This window comes from Octopus bimaculoides, chromosome 8 (assembly GCF_046866305.1).
Source record: "Octopus bimaculoides isolate indiv1 chromosome 8, ASM4686630v1, whole genome shotgun sequence".
Taxonomy (NCBI): domain Eukaryota; kingdom Metazoa; phylum Mollusca; class Cephalopoda; order Octopoda; family Octopodidae; genus Octopus; species Octopus bimaculoides.
In genome coordinates, this window is record NC_142935.1 from 58,627,190 (window position 1) to 58,648,075 (window position 20,886).

At 36.1% G+C, this 20,886-nt stretch overlaps 1 protein-coding gene across 3 annotated transcripts in view; it reads left to right on the forward strand.

Moving 5' to 3' along the window:
* The window catches only part of LOC106877777 (neprilysin), a 323,337-nt gene that overhangs the window by 71,325 nt on the left and 231,126 nt on the right, over window positions 1-20,886 (forward strand). For all 3 annotated transcript variants that reach the window (XR_016242904.1, XM_089356536.1, XM_089356538.1), the window contains 2 exons: window positions 8,563-8,693; window positions 10,551-10,991. Coding sequence is in view for 2 of the 3 variants with exons in the window: in XM_089356536.1 (XP_089212662.1) it covers window positions 8,563-8,693; window positions 10,551-10,991 (572 nt within the window). In the remaining variant the exon portion in view is untranslated. The remainder of the gene's footprint in view (window positions 1-8,562; window positions 8,694-10,550; window positions 10,992-20,886) is intronic.

The following is a 20,886-nucleotide window of genomic DNA, read 5'->3' on the forward strand; positions in this document are numbered from 1 at the left end:
TCTTTTTTTTTTGTTTTGCTTAAAACATAAGTACATTATTTCATTTAGAGCAGATTTTCAATAGTGGTGTCCTTTTGTGAGAATGTCTGTCACTGAAGCTGATGAGAAGTGGATGTTGCATTGGGGGAAGAATATGGAGGACAAAAACAAACTATGAGGCCTAGGAGAGCTGACTGAAGGTAGACCAGAGAGGGTTACATCAGTATAGGCTATATCACAAATAGATCTACAGGAAGCTAACAACCCAAGAAATGAGAGACGGAAAGGTCCGTAAGCAGGAAGTTCGAACAGAATAACACCGTCCGTGACGCGCTATAATTCTGTCAAATGATTTGCTGCTATGGAGGGTAAGGCATTGTTTTCAATAATTTTCACTAGGGAAAGAGTTCATTGCTGGAAAAGATTGTAAGTCTCTAGTAGATCTGACTTTTTGAAAACTATTTTGGTAATTATGGAAGTAAGAGATAGATTCTGTGTGTTGCCGTGAGCCGTTGTTAATGATTGGTTCCATTAATTTGAGATAAGAAAATAGGTGTTATAGGGCAACAGTTAGCAGAAATAGGACACGCTGTAGTGTGTTTCAAAAGATCAAGATAAGCACCACGTGGGAGAGGGAGAGCGAGAGAGAGAGAGAGAGAGAGAGAGAGAGAGAGAGATGGAGAGAAACAGAAAGAGAGAGAGAGAGGGGTGGGATGAGAAATTGAATACTTACGAACGCTCATTGATTTTCAAGCAATGTTTCAAACATTACAGTTAGCATTTTAGAAATAATTCACACACACACACACACACACACACACACACACACACACACACACACACACACACACACACACACACACACACACACACATATATATATTGTATATTAGATATAATATCTGTTTATCTATCTATCTATCTATGTATGTATATATATATATATATAAATTAAAAACGTAAAATTAAAACCGAATTTTACGTTTTTAATTTATTCTTTCACCTCGGCCATTATCTGGCATATACAGGTGCTTACAATTATCAAGTATTACCTCTAAAATTTGAAATACCTATATATATATATATATATATATATATATATGCACATCCTTATTTCCTTCCCTGTTTATATGAATATCTCTTATAGTGTGTGTGTGTACGTGTGTATACCGTTCATTTTGTGTATACCGTTCATTTACACACTACCTTCCATCAAGCCTTGCATGTGTATTCATCGTGCATCTCTTATGCTCTCTCTCAATATTTCTCTTTCACTCCCATTCTTCCTCTGTACGATACAAGCAGGACTAAAGAATCAAGCAACCAACATTTTTTTTTCCTGCTTGTGTTATATATATTGCTTATTTTATTATTATTATTTGTGAGGAAATGCAGTGACCTGGAAGAATCGCTACCACGCCGGACACATTGCTTTGCAGCATTTAGTCTGGTTCTTTACGTAATGAGTTGAAATTCTACCCATGTAAAATTTGCCTAGCATTGGTTTAGGGTCGAGAAAGTATAGTACGAGCCAAGCGCCTGTAAAGTATCCCCCAAATACTTGAACTGTTACAATCGGTTTTCCCCCAAAACGTATAGCCATTAATATTATTGCCATGAATTGCATACTATTTTCTTTACCAGTTTATTACTGAGGTCAACCGTTATGTCATTTTCTCCAGGGTCTATAAAGTTAAACATTAGTATTAAACTGTTGTTATTTCAAATAACAAAATAAGTCATTTATAAACTTCGATTTTCTGGCTGGTAAAAACAACATTACTCAAACTTCACTGATATGCAAAAAGATTTAGAAGCAAATTTTTATAAAGACTGTTGGCTAATTAATTATCATAAACTGATGACGAAGACAATAGATAATGGAAGTGTGTTGTATTGCGTGCTATAGTTTCTATTCTTTTGCCTTCAGGGTCATTTCGAACAGTTGTAGTTCTTTGCTATATATTGAATTCTAATCTGTTGCATCAATTGTTCTGTTATTCTAACTTTAGCTCTTTTGTTACACTGTAAAAATGTTTCATTCGCTAATTCTTTCACTCTTTCATTCATCGATTTGTCCATTTGTTCGTTGTTCGTTCGTTTAATCATTCCCTTAGACGGTCGCTCATTCAGTTATTCATTAAATTATAGAATTTCTGCTCAGTCAATGTGAATTAACGTTGATTGGAAATTAAAACAAGAAATGTTATAAGAAAGTAAAATCAACGACGCCAACAATAACCACGAAAACAAACATGACGGAAGGCAAGAAGAAAAGAAACAAATTCGCAGCATTGAGCGTTGTATGTAGACATTTATCTGCATTATGTGCAAGTGTGGCTGGCTGAAATTTGAGCGCAACAGCATGGCAGGAGGGATAAGTGTTGATCATCATAGACAATGCAATTATCAGTACTTCAAAATATCCTTTTCTTCAACGGATTTTTTGATTTTATTATTCACGTGGGAAGCAACGTAGTATAAGAATATACTGCTTTAACTTGTAGCTAATTCCCAAAAGCAACAGTTTCAATAAATCTCGACGCTCAGGAAAATTTCATTTTGCACGGAATTACGTTTGATATATTTCTGTATCTTAAACATTTTCACATAAAATAAATTCTCTCCCTCACCCTCTCTCGAGAGAGTTTATTCTGCTTAGTAGAGAGCCGCCTTGTTTTATTGATGTGATCTAGTAGTCGCTCCTTTTGACGCAATGCGATGCTGTGTCAGACATTTGAAGAGGTTTTAGAATCATTAACGTCGCCAAGGAGCGTATATCCGACTTGTATGAGGCCAATATGTTATGAGGTCGAATACAAACTCTGAACGCAAAGAGCCATAGTAGATAACATTAGTTATCTCATTCGATACTCTAACAACTTCATTAACCCCAACAACAATAGAATGATAATTCATTTATCGACCCTGAGAGGACGAAATAAAAATTTACAACGGTGACATTTGAATTGAAGGAAGAGAGAAATAAAACAAATTCTGAAAACGCACCCTCCGCAACGATCAAAATTTTTTGTAAATGAATCATCTTATCCTGTCTCATAACATAAATATTGTAATAGCATTACCCTCATACATAGACTCAACATCACTAGCCACAGGTTTTTCGTTCATCCTTTCGCTGTCGAGAAAGGACTAGTTCTGATCTATTTTCTTTTTCCGTCGATACGTCTTTTAGTCGCTCTTTCTGGAAGGAATCTTTTGTTCTCAAAACTGTAAAGCGATGCATAAGGCATACTGCATATTTCGCTTACAGCACTACGATCCAAGAAGTCAAATGTTCACAGCAAGTCCGTAAACACACAGACACACATGCACGCACATACACTACACACACACGCACTTACAAACACACATATACTACATACATACAAACATATGTGTATATAAACACACACACACACACACACACACACACACACACACACACACACACACACACTTATATATATATATATATATATAAGTATCCATTTTTAGTTATATTAAGGACATTACTATACATAAAATGCCTCACGCTAGGAGGGACTATTCAAGCCAAAACTACCATAATAAACAAATTGCACCGAACGCGAGGGAATGCAACTCTCGAAGTGAGCCTTATAATGCACAGAATGTTGCATTATACTCTTCCGTACAGGATTATCTTGTGATATGCTAGCTGAGTCCGCTAGAAGAGCTTGACTTGACAGCTATACGAAGCTAAGAATCTATATATTAAACTACAAAATTGTATAGATAGAAATATTATGACTTTCTTCGCCGAGAAATTTTCTCAGTGACAAAATACAAAAAATAGCTTTCTTTGGGGGTACGATCATGCCTCTCGTATATTTGAACTGGTAACAAGTTTGTATACATACATACATACATACATACATACATAAATATATACATACATGTGTGTATGTGTGTGTGTGTGTGTGCATATGTGTATGTATGCGTGTGTGTGTGTGTGAGTTCTTGTTGTAGACCGTTTATTTCTGAACCCCTATCAAGTGTACGTGTTTCCTCTTGTGTATGTTTCCGTCTTTATAAATACGAGCAAATGTCCTCTGCTTCTGTTTCTTCGTCCACAAATCTCCACTTCCTGTTCTACTCTGCGGTAATTCACCTAACTACGCTCTACGCCCACATTCCCCAATCGTCTCCATCAACTCCCCCCACCACTTCCTTTTCGCATTACCACTAACACCAATTAACCCACTGTCTTTCTCAAGACACTACTAAACTTGCTGACTCTAACCAGTTACTAGTAAACATGCTTAGCACTCCAGCACCATATGTGTTATACTGTGTGCGTTCTCACTTTCAGTACCCTTTCATCCTGTCATTTGCATACTAATCTAATTTTTACGTAAATATCTAGCCTTCTATCTACATGCCTATTTAGGCAACTTGAACTATGTCAATTCATTCATTTACCGAGGATGTTCGCGGGCAAAACAAAATTTATCAGATGTATATAAATGCATCATTATACTCACACACGAACACACACACACACACACACACACACACACACACACAGACACACACACACACACACGCGCACACACCACACATATACATATATGGCTGTGTGACGGTTGCTTCCCAGCCATATAGTTTCGGGTTCAGCCCCACTGCGTGGCACCTTGGGCAGATGTCTTCTACTATAGCCTCTGACCGAGAAAAGCCTTGTGAGTGGATTTGGTGGACGGAAACTGAAAGATGACCGCCGTATATATATTCGTAACTTATCGTTTCAGCATAATAGAGCGATAGAATAAGTATTAAGCTTACAAAGAAGAATTCCTAGGGTCGATTTCTTCGACTAAAACTCTGTAAGGTGCTGCTCGAACATCGCATCCGGAAACATGTTATTGGGAAGCAAACTCCTTACCAGACAGTTACGCTTGGTTCGTGAAAATATAGAAATACGCCTGTCACAAAATGGGTCGGTAGAATTTTCAGAGTGCCGAAACTGATGCCCTAGGATATTTGTTCTTTCCTTATGTATTGCATAAAGCCCATGTATATTACGGATGTCAAGTTCCTTCCTACGTTCGGACGAAAATTGGCGTCTTTTTTGGGACTACATCATTGGATTGTGTTACTCGAATGAACATCTGCCAGTTTTCCACATAACAATCTGTTCACGCGTGACGATGCTGATACAGGTTCATACTCATCTGAGAGACCCTATTAGCAATTGCAGCAAGTCGTTAAAAGATGCATTGATATCATTTTGATCAGGGTTTTCAAACTGTGGTCGGCGGACCTCAGGGGGCCCGCAAGGACAAGACAGGGTGTCCGTGGACAGCAAATACTTTTTATGGTCAATTTGATTTTAAATATGTTTTTTAATCGAAATCTTTTAATTGACAATAAACCTATTTGTTAAATACTGTTAAATAAATAAATGTAAAAATATATGTTATTTTAAGCAAATATTTATGTATAAATTTCATAAGCGTTTATAAGGGGGTCCCTAAGGTAAAGCCTGAAATATAAAGGGGTCCGCAAGTCAAAAAGTTTGATAACCCCTGATTTTGATAATAACCACCTGAAGACAACTAAAAACATTTTATTTAGTATTTTACACGTCATAATTAACGGAGTTTAAATCATTTCCTTTTCATTTCACGATATAACTGAATAGCTATATTTCAAATACTTAGCAACGTATACATATCGCATAAGGCGAAACCTTATATATATATATATATATATATATATATATATATATATATATATATATATATATATATATAGGAAGAGAGAACGAGAGAAAAAAAGAAATATATAAATATATAAACAGAGAAATACGTAAATAGACAGTTAGTTGTGAGTGCGCGTATGTATTTATGTATGTATGTATGTATTTATGTATGTATGTATGTATGTATGTATGGATGTATGTATGTATGTATGTATGTATGTATCGTGGTATGTATGTAAAATACTCTAAAATAAAAATTGCCTCTGAAAGCAGCTATCAACAAGTCAAAGAAACATACACACAAAGTTACAAATTTAAAGATTTTTTGCATCTCTTTATAATATATCAAATGGTTTGCTTATTTATTTATTGCTGCTATTATTATTATTATTATTATTATTATTATTATTATTATTATTATTGTTGTTGTTGTTGTTGTTGTTGTTGTTGTTGTTGTTGTTGTTGTTGTTATTATTATTGTTGCTATTATATGTGGTATAGTACGTTCCCACATCAATATGTTGTGCCTGTATACAGTACGGTGATGTTAGAATGAGTTCCCTTTGTTTACAAACAATATATTAAGTGATAATTCGTTGCCCTGGCAAACCCACAAAAGATATAAAGAAAAGACTTTTCTATTAAACTATTCAAATGAATACTTAAACGTATAAACACGTACATACGTACGCAATGGAAACAAATACAGTTCAGACATATATAAATAAGTATATGGCTGAAATCTCATCCAGAAATGAACACAGAGACATAAATTGTAGTGACTCCATTTGTTTACACACAATTTATCAACATATAATTCGTTGCGCTGGCAAATATACAAAATAAATAGAAAGCACATTTATATTCAACCATTCAAATGAATACACTAAAGCAGTGCCGCACGTAAACATACTGAATAATGCAAAACGAACAAACCTATGCATATATATCTATCTATATCTATATATATATATATCGTTTAAATTCCTATACAGAAATTTATGTATTTGGTTATTATTATCATTACGCATGAATAGCTGATATAAATGCGCGATAGACAATTCAAACATTAAGGACATTTATTGCTATTATAGTTCTAGCAAGCAGCATAACGAATGAGAATAAGTACCTGAAAAAGCGGAAGGAAACGGTGAAGCTAATACCTGATATGTACTGGCTTGCAGTCGCGATTTCATATATATATATATATATATATATATATATATATATATATATATCTTTTGATCGAGACCGTTGCCAGTGCCTCTGGACTGGCTCTTGTGCGGGTGACACATGAAATGTTTCGAGCGGGATCGATGCCAGTGCCCCTGGACTGGTTCTTGTGCGGGTGACACATGAAATGTTTCGAGCGGGATCGATGCCAGTGCCCCTGGACTGGTTCTTGTGCAGGTGACACATGAAATGTTTCGAGCGGGATCGATGCCAGTGCCCCTGGACTGGCTCTTGTGCGGGTGTCACATGAAATGTTTCGAGCGGGATCGTTGCCAGTGCCCATAGACTGGCTCATGTGCGGGAGACACATGAAATCTTTTGAGCGGGATCGATGCCAGTGCCCCTGGACTGGCTCTTGTGCGGGTGACACAGGAAATGTTTCGAGCGGGATCGTTGCCAGTGCCCATAGACTGGCTCATGTGCGGGAGACACATGAAATCTTTCGAGCGAGATCGATGCCAGTGCCCCTGGACTGGCTCTTGTGCGGGTGACACATGAAATCTTTCGAGCGAGATTGTTGCTAGTGCCCCTGGACTGGCTCTTGTGCTGGTGACACATGAAATTTCTTCGAGCGAGATCGTTGCCGGTGTCGCTGAACTGGCTCTTGTGTGAGGTTCTGGGATTTTTCGAGCGGGATCGTTGCTGGTGCCCCTGGGCTGGCTATTGTGCGGGTGACACATGAGGTTTCTCGAGCGAGATGAGCGTGGCCTTTGCCAGTACCGCCTGACTGGCCTTCGTGCGGGTGACACGTAAAAGCACCCACTACACTCTCTGAGTGGGTGGCTTTAGGAAGGGCATCTAGCTGTAGAAACACTGCCAAATCAGATTGGAGTCTGGTGTAGCCATCTGGTTTCACCAGTCCTCAGTCAAGTCGTCCAACCCATGCTAGCATGGAAAGCGGACGTTAAACGACGACGACAATACGTACAGACATATATATATATATATATATATACATATATATATATATATATATACCGCCTGACTGGCCTTTGTAGGGTTTTCGAGCGAGATCGTTGCCAGCGCCCCTGAACTGGCTCTTGTGCGGGTGGCACATAAAAGACACCATTTCGAGCGTGGCCGTTTTCGTGCGGGTGACACGTAAAAGCACCCACTACACTCTCTGAGTGGTTGGCGTTAGGAAGGGCATCCAGCTGTAGAAACTCTGCCAAATTAGATTGAAGCCTGGTGTTGCCATCCGGTTTCACCAGTCCTCAGTCAAATCGTCCAACCCATGCTAGCATGGAAGGCGGACGTTAAACGATGATGATGATGATGATGATACATATATATACACACACGCGTATATATATATATATATATATATATATATATATATATATATATATATATATATAGACATATACATGTGTGTGTGTTTCTAAGTCTATATGTGTGTGTGTTCCTTGTTTGTGCGCGTATGTGTACGTATGAGTTTGAGTACGTGCGTGTGTGAGAGGGAAACAGACAAAGAGAGAGAGAGAGAGAGAGAGAGAGAGAGAGAAAGAGAGAGAGAGAAAGAGAGAGAGAGAGAGAGAAAGAGAGAGAGAGAAATTAGCAGAATCGTTGGGGGTATATATTTGCATAATTAGCGAATTACACATGCCTTTCACATTTTTTTTTTTCAGTTTTAAAACAGGATGGTCTCGAATGGAAAGAGTGCTCTTCGTATTGACTCTGTTATTAGTCATCTGTGTCTTAGCAGTTACTTCAGCATTGGTTTTAGTTATTTTCAGATCAAGAACTGGGAAACAAATCGGTACGTATAGAAGTCTTAACGGTTTGGAAATATTTAATGTCTGTTTCATTGTTTTATATTTATGTTTGAATAAATATGTTAGAATGGCAGAAACCATTGGGGCCGCAGACTAAAGTAAACAAATAGAATTTAGTTATGTTCCCCCATGATGCAAATTTATAAAACTCAGGTTCAATTTTGCGGTTAAGATGTTTGCTTTGTGAGTTCCAATATTCAAGATGAATCCCGCTGCACGTGAGCAAAGATTTTCTGCTATAGGATTGGGTCTGTCAAATACTTGTGAATGATATTTGGTAGTCAAAACCTGAATGGAAGTCTATTGCAGAAACTGTTATTCTTCATTGGTGGTAGATGTAATCTTTCATTGCGGGTACCTTTAGTATCTGAACCTTGAATGGGTTTAACGCAGCCCAATAATTTTCTTTTTTTTAAATCTGGTTTGTAGACTAATCATAACTGATTTTTCTCAAATATTCTTGTAGGCTTTAAAAGTGATTCGTATTGCTGTTTATTCAATGACGATGCATAAAATAGTTCGCTGCTGTTAGATTTATATCTCGTCTCACAAATATCTCATAAAGTAAAAAATAAATGGACCTCTGTTAATCGCTGTTATAGAAATTACCAAAATATTGTCAAATTGTGCCACTGGCATAATTATGTTTTTAATAATGGTTCAAAATTTTGGCACAAAGCCAGAAATTTCAGAGGAGGGGCAAAGTCGGTTACATCCATCTCAGTGGTCAACTGACACTTATTTTATCGACCCTTAAAGGATGAAAGGTAAAGTCAACTTTTGCCGAATGTGAACTCAGAACGTAAAAACTAAAGAAATGCCGCTAAACATTTTGCCCCACGTTCTAAATATTCTGCCATCTCACCGCTGAAAGATATTTTGTTAACATCATATTTTTAGCAGAAGAAAAGAAGGATAGACACTGTCACATTATCGTGAGAAAACTAAAATAACTACCTTACCAAGAAGACAAAGAAAAATATGGAGATAAAGCAGCAGAAGAAGGGGGAAGAGAGGGAAGGAATAGCGGGTTGTGCACTCCAGCTATAGAGAACAGGAAGTTTCTGTGCCCAACACAACAAAATGAAACTTTTGAGATTCACACAGTACTCTCTACATACAGAGAATTGTACCTCTCATTGATACTTTATGAATGAATGAACTTGCTTAGCCTTAGACTCAATTACTATTCGATCCGGGCTACACGTGAGGAAGATAATGTGGTCTGCCCAGTTCTGTTCTCCTCTAAGTCTTCCCTCGCCACTTCATGAGCTTGAAATGACGTGTTCTCTTTCCAATTGTCTACTGTCATTGTAAATGAAACCACTCCTTCTCTTTCTGCCCCACTGATATCATTGGCCTATTGTGTGAAAGTCACATTAAAATGTTTTAGTCCGTGACATGATTCAGAAACGAAGGCGTTGCTTGTAAATTGTAGCTGAGAAGATAGAATGATATATTTAAAATTTTGTTTTGTTTTCTAGTGAGACATAATTTTCCGGTCGATAATTACTATGTTGGCTAACTTAATTTAATTCTTAGGATGGAATTAAATTAACTAGAGAAAATCACCGAAAAGCGTATTTCATATAAGTAAAACAAAAACAAAAACTGAATAAAACGAACAGCATTATATGTAAATAAAATGTAATAGTTGTAATCTGTATTCTTGTTTGGATAAATAAATAACAAGGAAATCCAACTATTTTCAATGTCTCAAATGTGTTCCAAATAATTCCAGATAATAGAAATGTATAAATAGGTATTTTTGCTTTGGAAGAAACGTTCAGATTTCTATGGAAATTGGATAATAATGACAATATTCTTTCTATTGATTTTAGATAAAAATGCAACCACTACTGCTGTCCCATCCTTAAATCCATTCTTATCATCAACAGTCAGTAGTTCTATACAACCTAATGCTACTAGGATTACTGGACTGACTGGAACAACTCATTATACAACAAAGACTGGCCTCGCAAATACCTCAGTAAATATTAACTCACAACCAACATCAACACTTAAATCGAATGTATCATTATCGAAAACTTCAAAATATATTCCGACACAAACATCGATACAGCACTCAACATATAGTACAAAAAGTGGGAAATCTGTTCGAACCACAGCATCGACCATTCAAATGTCTACTACAAAATCACACTTGAACAACAATGGTACCAAAATGCAACCTAATACAACAGTGCCGTCAACTCCACAACCTGCAACCACTAAACAATCAAATGTTCAACTCTGCCAGACAAAAGGATGTGTCATTGCAGGTAAGATATTTGAAGAAACTGATTTAGCGAAAGCCAAAATCAATTACGATATTTTTTTATTATAACCGATCTTATCTTAGAATATCTATGGAAGTAATTGAAAATGTTAAACTTTCGTCAATCACGTCTTCTCGTACAGTTTCTGACACCAACCACCTATCTGAAATTATGAATTATCTGTATGTCATTGCATTGATTCTATCCTCTCCTTCAAAATAACTACCAATGTACAACTTTTGCATATTTTATCAGCTCCGAAAGAATGACAGGCAAAGTTGACCACGGCAGAATCTGAACTCAGAGCGTAAAGAGCCAGAAAGAATGCTGCGAAGCATTTTGTCCGGCGTGCTACCGATTCTGCCAGCTCACCATCTTAACTGATTATTGAAAATTTTAGTGCAAGACTAATAATTTTAGCAGGAAAGTGATAATCGATTATATGAACTCTAGTGCCCAACTTGTACTTGTTTTATCTGTCTTCATTCGAAGTTTAACTGAACATGTTGATAAACGCTTGACCAAAGAAGACAGAATCTGACCTCAGCCCTTTTTGTCCATTTTCACACTTTAACCCTTTCCTTAAGACCACAAGGCAGATAAAACATGACTGCACTTGACGGTGAAAGGAAGACATAAGTGCGATTTTGATAATGGACTCAGCTGATAAGCCAGATCTATACCCCACCTGACAGAAGGTGTTCAGGGTAACCCTATAAATCAGAAATATTTAGCCATAGGGTGTGTACAGAAGTTTCATCGCTCTCTGTGCACCTCGGACAAGCCCTGCTGAAGGTAATTTTGTGTGTAGAGTTTGTAGAAGATTGGCAATGTTTTACGGTAGCACTGCTAGTCCAGGTTTTTCTGATTCACAAGAATGACAAAACAGACTAGGCAGTCCATTTTCGTCGACGCCTAGAACTTCCCCAAGAGTGTGATCGCTGTTACCTGTCATTAATCCCCTATAGAACACCAGTGTAGAATTGCCGCCGACCGCATTTCCCAGCTGGCAAAGAGAAGTAAGTACCTAATGACATTCCAAATACCATGTGTCCTTTCTTGGTCGTCACTTGTCCCAGGTCAGAAGCTCCGTCAGCGACGAGTTGAGGTAAAATCAGTCTGACAAAAGGCGAGCATATCCTTTCACGGTCAAATTATATGTAATCACACAGCATATCTACACATCATTAGTCATGACATGATCAGTCCATCACCTAGGGAGTGTTGAGTGGAGATGGAGGGTCTGGCAAATTGAGCATAAACCTTTTACACATACCAAATGAGGAGGTGCACTTATGTGATCAGATGTGATCCAGTACAATGTACGACTATTACTCGGTTGTATATGATGGAAGTAGTTGGTGGCGCTTGTGCTCTCTGCCTGACCATTCAGAAATAGCACTTGTTCTAAAACTATAACTAGGTTTACTTCCATTTCAAATTCTTTCCGTCCTTTCTCCATAAGCCTTTTGAAATTTTACGTTAATAGCGCTTTTCAGGTCGAACCTCCATTTGTTTTTGACGATTTCTCTGTCCCGGTACGTATGATTAAATAACTAATCCAGTTTCTGTAAATTTGGCGTATTGAGAACGATGTGCTCTGCTTCCTGTCACTGGGTCTTTGCAAATCAAACATATAACGCTAAACCGTGCAGTTCAAAAATATATAGTCTTTTTAGCTAACCATTTCGAATTATGGACAAAATAAGCTATCGCTATCTCCAAGCTACAGAATGCTGTATTTAGATACAATCAGGGTGAGACGAAACGTTTTCACAATATTTTCATTAGTAAATTCGGGAAATCTCGTTGATATCTGTCCAGCAGTTGGCACCAGCTGATTGGATTAGTGACAATTTGTAATGATTTTGCTCCCCCCCCATTTCCTATTAGCTAACATCCTCACATTCCAAGTTTGTTCCCGAAAGAAAGTCTCACCCCCTAACAAATATTAACGAGTGCGAATTTTCTAAGATAAAACTTCAGATACTGTAAGAAATTTGGTCGTCTGGCCCCTGTTGAAAGTTAGATACCTATTATTCTCAATATATATCCTATGTTATTGGCCCAGTCCAACTCCACCGACTTACCTTACGGGTCCAAGAAGAGGGTTTTTATCATGAAACCCAGACCTTTCCGAAAGAATACAAATAATCTATCTCTCGATCCCAGCCGACTTCAAGATGCATACAAGTTCATGAAGTAATTTCTTTTGATGCATAACCCAAATAATAATGAAAATTAAAAAGACATGCTTAGCTATCCTAAATGTAGAGTTATGTAGGAATTCGAGCCGGTCATTCAAAACTGATGGTACAGCCATCTTCGAATAAGTTATACTGAAGTGGAAAAACATCACGGCAGAACTAAAAGGCAAGGGTATCTTTATATAGTTTTGTACATGAAATTAAATTTCTTACGCGCCAGTATAGCTTTAATTGTTAACGTCATTTGCCAAAGTTAAGTGACAGGAATGTACTGTTGTATCTACTTGTAAATCCGAATTATAGACGGATCGAATAAATCTGTTGCAAGAAAATGTGGTTCAAGAATTAATTTTCAAGAATCTCTGTATTTTCGTCTTTAGTGTATGTCTTATCACCTTCTAGACGATATTGCAATGCGATGACGATAACAGCTAAATTCGCTGTCTATCATTTAACGAAAGAGAATCCAGTGGAAGTGTTTAAGATATAAATGAGAAAAGCGTTTCTGTAGGAGTCATGTGTGAACAAATCATCCTCTGGGGCTGCCATAGTTTCCCTCTATTCTACCTACGTAGTATAAATCAAATCAGGTCGTAGGTAGGATCACCAGATAATCTAGGGATACACACTACAAATATTGATGACCACCCAATTAGTCACCCATTTTACCCCATCATCATCTGACAACTGAGTCTTTAATCGAATTAATTCGTTTTGTCCACAGCACACATTCGAACGGATTCTGTACTCAGTTCTCCCACTTTCGGGATTCACAAAATACTATACATACTGCATAGATAATAAGGACAAAAATTCTGAAATTGTGTGATTTTATCTCTTTAGTTGTTGTTTCTATCACAAATATATTCGTATGGTCTACTAAGTATTGGTAAAATAGAAGTCACACGAAGATATTGACATCATTATAATTTCCAAATGATCAGCTGAGCAACCTTCCATCAAATAATCAACATATGCACTGGTGTGGTTGTGTTGTAAGAAGCATATTTCACTACTGCGTGGTTCCGGGTTCATTGCCACAGCATTGGTACATTGGTCAAATGCCTTCTACCAGAGCCTTGTGAGCGGATTTGGTAAACGGAACTGGAAGAAGCCTGTCATATATGTATATGCAGGTATGTGTATGTATATTTGTTTGTGTCTGTGTGTGTGTGTGTGTGTGTGTCTGTATCTGTGTACCTTTCCACCGCTAGACAATCGGTGTTGGTGTGTTTATGTCCTCGTTACTTAGCAGTTCGGCAAAAGGGACCGATAGAATATGTGCCAGGCTTTTAAAAGATAAACACTGGGCGATTAATTCGACTAAGTATTCTTCAAGTCGGTGCCCTACGTTACCAGCATTCAAACGATTGAAACAAGTAGGAAATAAAGGATAAAGGATATTTTTATAGCATCATCACTGATTCTTCAAACATAAACAGAATAGTAATGCATGTTACATACTTGAGAGTGACTACTCGGAAGTGCAAAAATTAATTTAAACTCATAGAATATTAGCAAGAAAAGGTAATGATATTGCGTGGTGCCAATTTACTTTTCAATAGTATTTATAAACAGAATTATCTTGAACTGAGTTTCCACACCGCACAGTCATGTTATCTCACCATCATTTATACTTCAAGGGCTAAACACCTTTTGATGTTAATTACGTGCGTTGACATTATAGACATGAGTGTCATAAATGGAAGGATTCTGCTAGGGAAGTGAAACCAGTAAGCAGATTTTATTCTCTCAAATAGCAACTGCTGAATAACAGATGCGTCCATGAGGAAGCTTCATAAAATGTTAAAAAAAAAACCTCTATAATACCATTCAAGTGCTTAGCAATGTCTGTAGATAAATATAAAAAAAGTAATAGATAGATTAACTATTTAAAACGTGACTACACTCTATTGTAAATATTAAGCTAACGAAGTTTACTGTCAATCTTTGCTTTAAAAATAACAAAATAATATCTATGAAAATGAAAAAAATATAGGAGAGCAAACCGCCTCAAACAAACCTACTTGAGGAACGTAGCTAAATAATAGGACTTGATGAAATTGTATAAACATAGTTCAATGTTTGCTTAAGAAATTTATTTAGTTTTATTTTACTTTTCGTTGTTGCTCCCATACGCATCTATGTATGTATCAAGTTAATATTAGATTTAAGTTGAAAATGTTTATTATTTCTCTGCTAATTCTCTGTTGATAACCAGACAAAGAAAAACAAATAAAGAAGCAAAAAAACGAATGCTGGAAACCATATTAAGAAAGTCAAACAGAAGTTGATTAGGGTCTCGTTTCAGTTGTGATCATTATTATTATTATTGTTGTTGTTCTTTTGTTATTATTATTATTATGTTGTTTTTTCTTCTTTCTTCAAATTTTCTTCCATTTCTCGCCTATTATTATTATTATTATTATTATTATTATTATTATTATTATTATTATTATTATTATTATTATTATTATTTCTATCATTATTATTATTATTATTATTATTATTATTATCATCATGATCATGATCATGATCATCATCATCATCATAATTTCTTTTTCGTTCACATATTTACTAAAACATATTGTATAATATATGAGCATACATGTATATCAAATATGCCTATATATATATATGTTGTTGTCTTACTTTTTCTATCAATATATATATATATATATATATATATATATATATATATATATATATATATATATATATTTATACACACACACACACGCACAGACATATATGTGAATATATATGTATATATGTATATATGTGTGTGTGTATATAAATGTAATATTACACTGCGTATGTGGGGAAACAGTAGAAAGCAACACGCAATTTATAATATATTAGCATAAAAACAGACTTTCACGGTAGCAATAATAATAAAGTGTTTATTCGTAGCCTATCGCCTCACATTTATATCACAGAGTATCACATTTGCAGAATTGTGTATTACTGTGGCATTTGGAGATCACGGTAAAGCAGAAAGATAGAGAACATTGTTGGTTTTACTATTTGGTGTGAGTTGGAACAGATTCTTGCCATTTCCAACTCTGGAACAACCAACATAGAACTAACTATGGGAAAATCACTGTTGCATGAGGTGAAGTACAACAATTTTCAGTGGTTGGCCTTCATTCTTGTTAATTGATATTGCAAAACTCTCACTGGAAATTGAAGTCTCTTGAATTCAAAGGGAACGCCTGCTGGAATCAGTAGAATTCTTGGAATAAACACATTTACCCCCTTTCTTTGTACAGTGGGGATTGTTTCTTCCAAAAGATGTGAATACATTTGCCAGTTTGTTACATTGCAGAGGATACAGGTTTCTAAAAATTGTGATTGGAATTACTTTCTTCCATATCAATTTGTGAGAAGGCATTCCAGGAGGATCTAAAGAGCTAAGAAACCCAGTAGGATATTTCACAACCTCATTGGGGTCCACAACAATATCAATTGAGCAATAATTTTTTCTCAGTATTGCTTGATTGCATAAGTTTCCAATTGACAACCTCGATAGTTTCATTATTTAGTGTAAGCATGGATCATTCACAAAATCAGTCGGTAATCAATTCTACAGTTTTGATAAAAATGCCACAGCCATTCGGAAAACTGATGTCTCCGTTATTCAGTTTCCATTTCCAAGATCCAGCAGCTGAGGTGAATGTCTGAATAAAATGACTCCACCGAAAGTCCGATCCGACCAGAAGTCCGATCCGGCCAGAAGTCCGATCCGGCCAGAAGTCCGATCCGGCCAGAAGTCCGATCCGACTGGAAAGCCGAAAGTCCGATCTGGCCGAAAGTCCGATTTGGGCGGAATTTCGATTTGGGCCATCACAAAATTTTTGTATTACTTTAAATTCAGCTTAAATGCAAAAATTGTAAGTTCCCAAATTTTTGGATTTCTTTTAATATTTAAATTTCCAACCGTTAACGTATAACAAATCCTCATCCGGAACTATTCCCAATGCTGGATATTGAAGAACTAGATTTTCAATCCCACTATCATCCTGATTCCCCAATGGTATATGTCTGTATAGAGCAAATGCAAATGATGTCTGTCCGGACGGACGGACAGACATCATTTCGCGTTTATTATAATAGATAACATATATTTCGCGGTCGACAGAGAGTTATTTACTCACTCAATAATGGAAGTGTCATAAACTGAAGTATATTTCCAATCGGCCAGATATCTGCAATAATGTATTCCCTATTTGTTTTAATGAACGAAACTAGCTCACCTATTTAGACCGAATGCGACTAAATCTGTGGTTACTGTGGGTCGATTAGACACTTGCTATTGATCATATGAAACAATTGGTAATGGCCATATATTTAGGCAACTATAGGCCTGCATGTATACATACACGCATACACAACCCCACATATATGTATGTGTGTACATGTATGTGTATGCATCAAAGCACTACTCACTTTTATGATGACTGGAGGCCTAAGAGAACGGGTTTAATGTGGACATACTTGTGTAGCCTTAACTTGAAAGTTAGACCCTGAGGTTATATCTCGCATTTCCCCTACATATATAGAGTTTGTGTATATTCCATCACACTGGGCATATGTAATGAACAAGTGACAGCATATCCTCTCTTGTTTTTAACTCTTTCCCTAATTCCAACTTCAAAAGAGAGAGAGAGCTTGCAATATTGCCCCACCTTTCGAAATTCATGGCAAGTGACTTTATATCTCTCTTGCACCTCTCTATTTTTTCTTTTTGGAATTGTTACTATGTTTTCCTGCCTACTGTCCGCTCCTTGTAATGCAGCTGGTTCTCGATATTCAAACAAAGCATGCGGTTGTGCGGTCTAGCTTGTGGATTCACATTGTTAGAGAAGGATGAAGATGAAGGTGATTGATAAATGGGTTAAGGCCAAAACCTCATTGTTGGTGACTTGATAAGATTACCTGATATCCAGGATGCACCTAATAATGGTATTAATGTAGATCGTTGTTGTAAATCAAGATCTAGCTTATCTGATCAGACACCTTGAGTAAAGTGTCGGAGAGGAATAAGTATAATTCTTTATTCGAAAATGTCTAGTGATAACAGTGGGGCTATATTTGTCAATTCAGATCATGTACTGAAGTTTACAGTACAACGACAGCTGGTTTTCTTTGCTGTTCTACAATATTAGGCAGAAAAGACAATTAGCTGGTCCCAGTTAGTAAGCAATGTATTGAGATTGTCTTATTAGTTTTATCTGCTGCTTTTTTTATCCAGGCTTTATCCAGGCTATATTGAGATTGTCTTCTTAGCATTATCTGCTGCTCTTTATCCATGCTTTATGTGATATCAGGATAGTTGTTGTTTTATCTACGATATCAAGCAGTTAGGTGTTACTTCATGTTATATGATTATGTGCAATGAGCAGCTGTATTTCATATATTATAAATATGTATATGTTGCTGGGTATGAGCAAATTTAAGAAGCACAAATGGATATCAGAAAGGAATAATCTCACTTAGAAACATACGAGAGTTGTCTTTTCTACATTTGTATATAAGCCGGCTAGAGATAGGTTTAGCTTTAGAAGCCATTCTTGGAGTTGCAATATAATATAGTTTCACAAGGCGGCGAGCTGGCAGAAACGTTACCGCGCCGGGCAAAATGCTTAGCGGTATTCCGTCTGTCTTTACGTTCTCAGTTCAAATTCTGCCGAGGTTGACTTTGCCTTTCATACTTTCGGAGTCGATAAATTAAGTACCAGTTGCGTACTGGGGTCGATCTAATCGACTGCCCCCTCCCTCAAAAATTCGGGCCTTGTGCATAGGGTAGAAAGGAATATATATAGTTTCAATTACGAATTTTAAGTGAGGAAGAAGTGTCTTTGTCAAGGATATCAATGTGATGCTAAAAAAGTGTTTTTCCTGGTCCCATGTTTACCAAAACTCAGTTCCAAATTGATTAGATGTTTACGATAATATTTGTCGACCAATCGTCGAATATTGGTAAGATTTATCAAAGTGATGATATATATATATATTGAATACCTATAATTTTTTGCTTTTCACATTATTTTGCGCACGCACACACATACACACTCACACACACATGCACACGCATACATGCTCACACACACGCACAATGTATTTATTTATCACCCCCTGGGTATGTTTGTGTGTGTGTGTACGTATAAATATATACGATATATTATGTATTATATATTGTATATATATTATGTTATGTATATACATAAATCTATATATCTGTATATAAATATATATATATATATACATGCATTCATATATGTATATATATATATATATATATATATATATATATATATATATATATATATATATATATATATATATATATATATATATATCAATATATTATAAATTAACTACCAACAAAAATAATTGGTAAGCTAACTCAAAAAATCATCACTAAAATAGCAGAAAAAAAAACGACAGTGAAGGTATGCAGACTCTTCAAGAATCGATCCTTTTGGTTATATTAATAATAATAAAGGAGTTACGATGCAAAAACGTATAAATTCAAATGAACATATTTATAGTTTCACAAGGCGGTGAGCTGGCAGAAACGTTACCGCGCCGGGAAAAATGCTTAGCGGTATTCCGTCTGTCATTACGCTCTGAGTTCAAATTCTGCCGAGGTTGACTTTACCTTCCATACTTTCGGAGTCGATAAATTACGTACTAGTTGCGTACTGGGTCAAATATGTTCGTTTGAATTTATACGTTTTTGCGTCGTAACTCCTTTATTATTATTATTAATATATATATATATATATATATATATATATATATATACATATATATGAGTGTGTGTGTATGTATGTATATATATATTTGTTTTTGTTTGTTTTTTTATTGGTTAGCCATAACAGGACTAATGGCCGGTTGTTCGAACTTAATATATTTATACTTTATGGTATTAGCAAGCTCCAGATGCGCAGTAGTATTAATTCACATGTATCATCTCATTTGCTATCTCATATAAACCACAACACAATTATAGATGAATAGCTTAATATAAATTAATAAACCACAAAAGAACATCAGCTGCGTAGTTACATATATCAGTTACATAATTATGTACACAGAACTGTGTATATATATATATATATTCGTACAGTTTCCTTAATAAAGCTAAATCATTATTCGCTTTGCTGAAGTTTGTGAGAAGTCAGACTGACACTTTCTACTGTGAGTAGTGTTTCTTAGAGTGGAATCGGCTGTAGGCTAATATTATATGCCGTAACGCAACTCCTGTTCATTTGAGGCTTCTTAATATTCAGGATATGAAAGTCAAGCGTGTTGATTGAAGGCTACGCATGCAACAACCGGTAACCAATTTCTCTTGAAATGAGGTACCTAACTCAAAAGAGAAATACACTGCCCCACTGCAAAATCGAATGAACACCCGTATGATCCTGGGTCAAACACATACATACATATTTACTTACTTACGCACACACACACAAACATATGTAATTACACACACACACACACACACACACACACACATATATATATATATATAAGCACATACGTGCTTTTACTGGATTTTTTTCTCTTTCCCCCAACGTCTCCCAGCATAGCTCTTTCTGACGAAGACCTATTCCCTAACTCAATTTTTTTGCAACATTTACTGAGCAACATATTCCATTTGTACGTTCTTTTCAAAATAG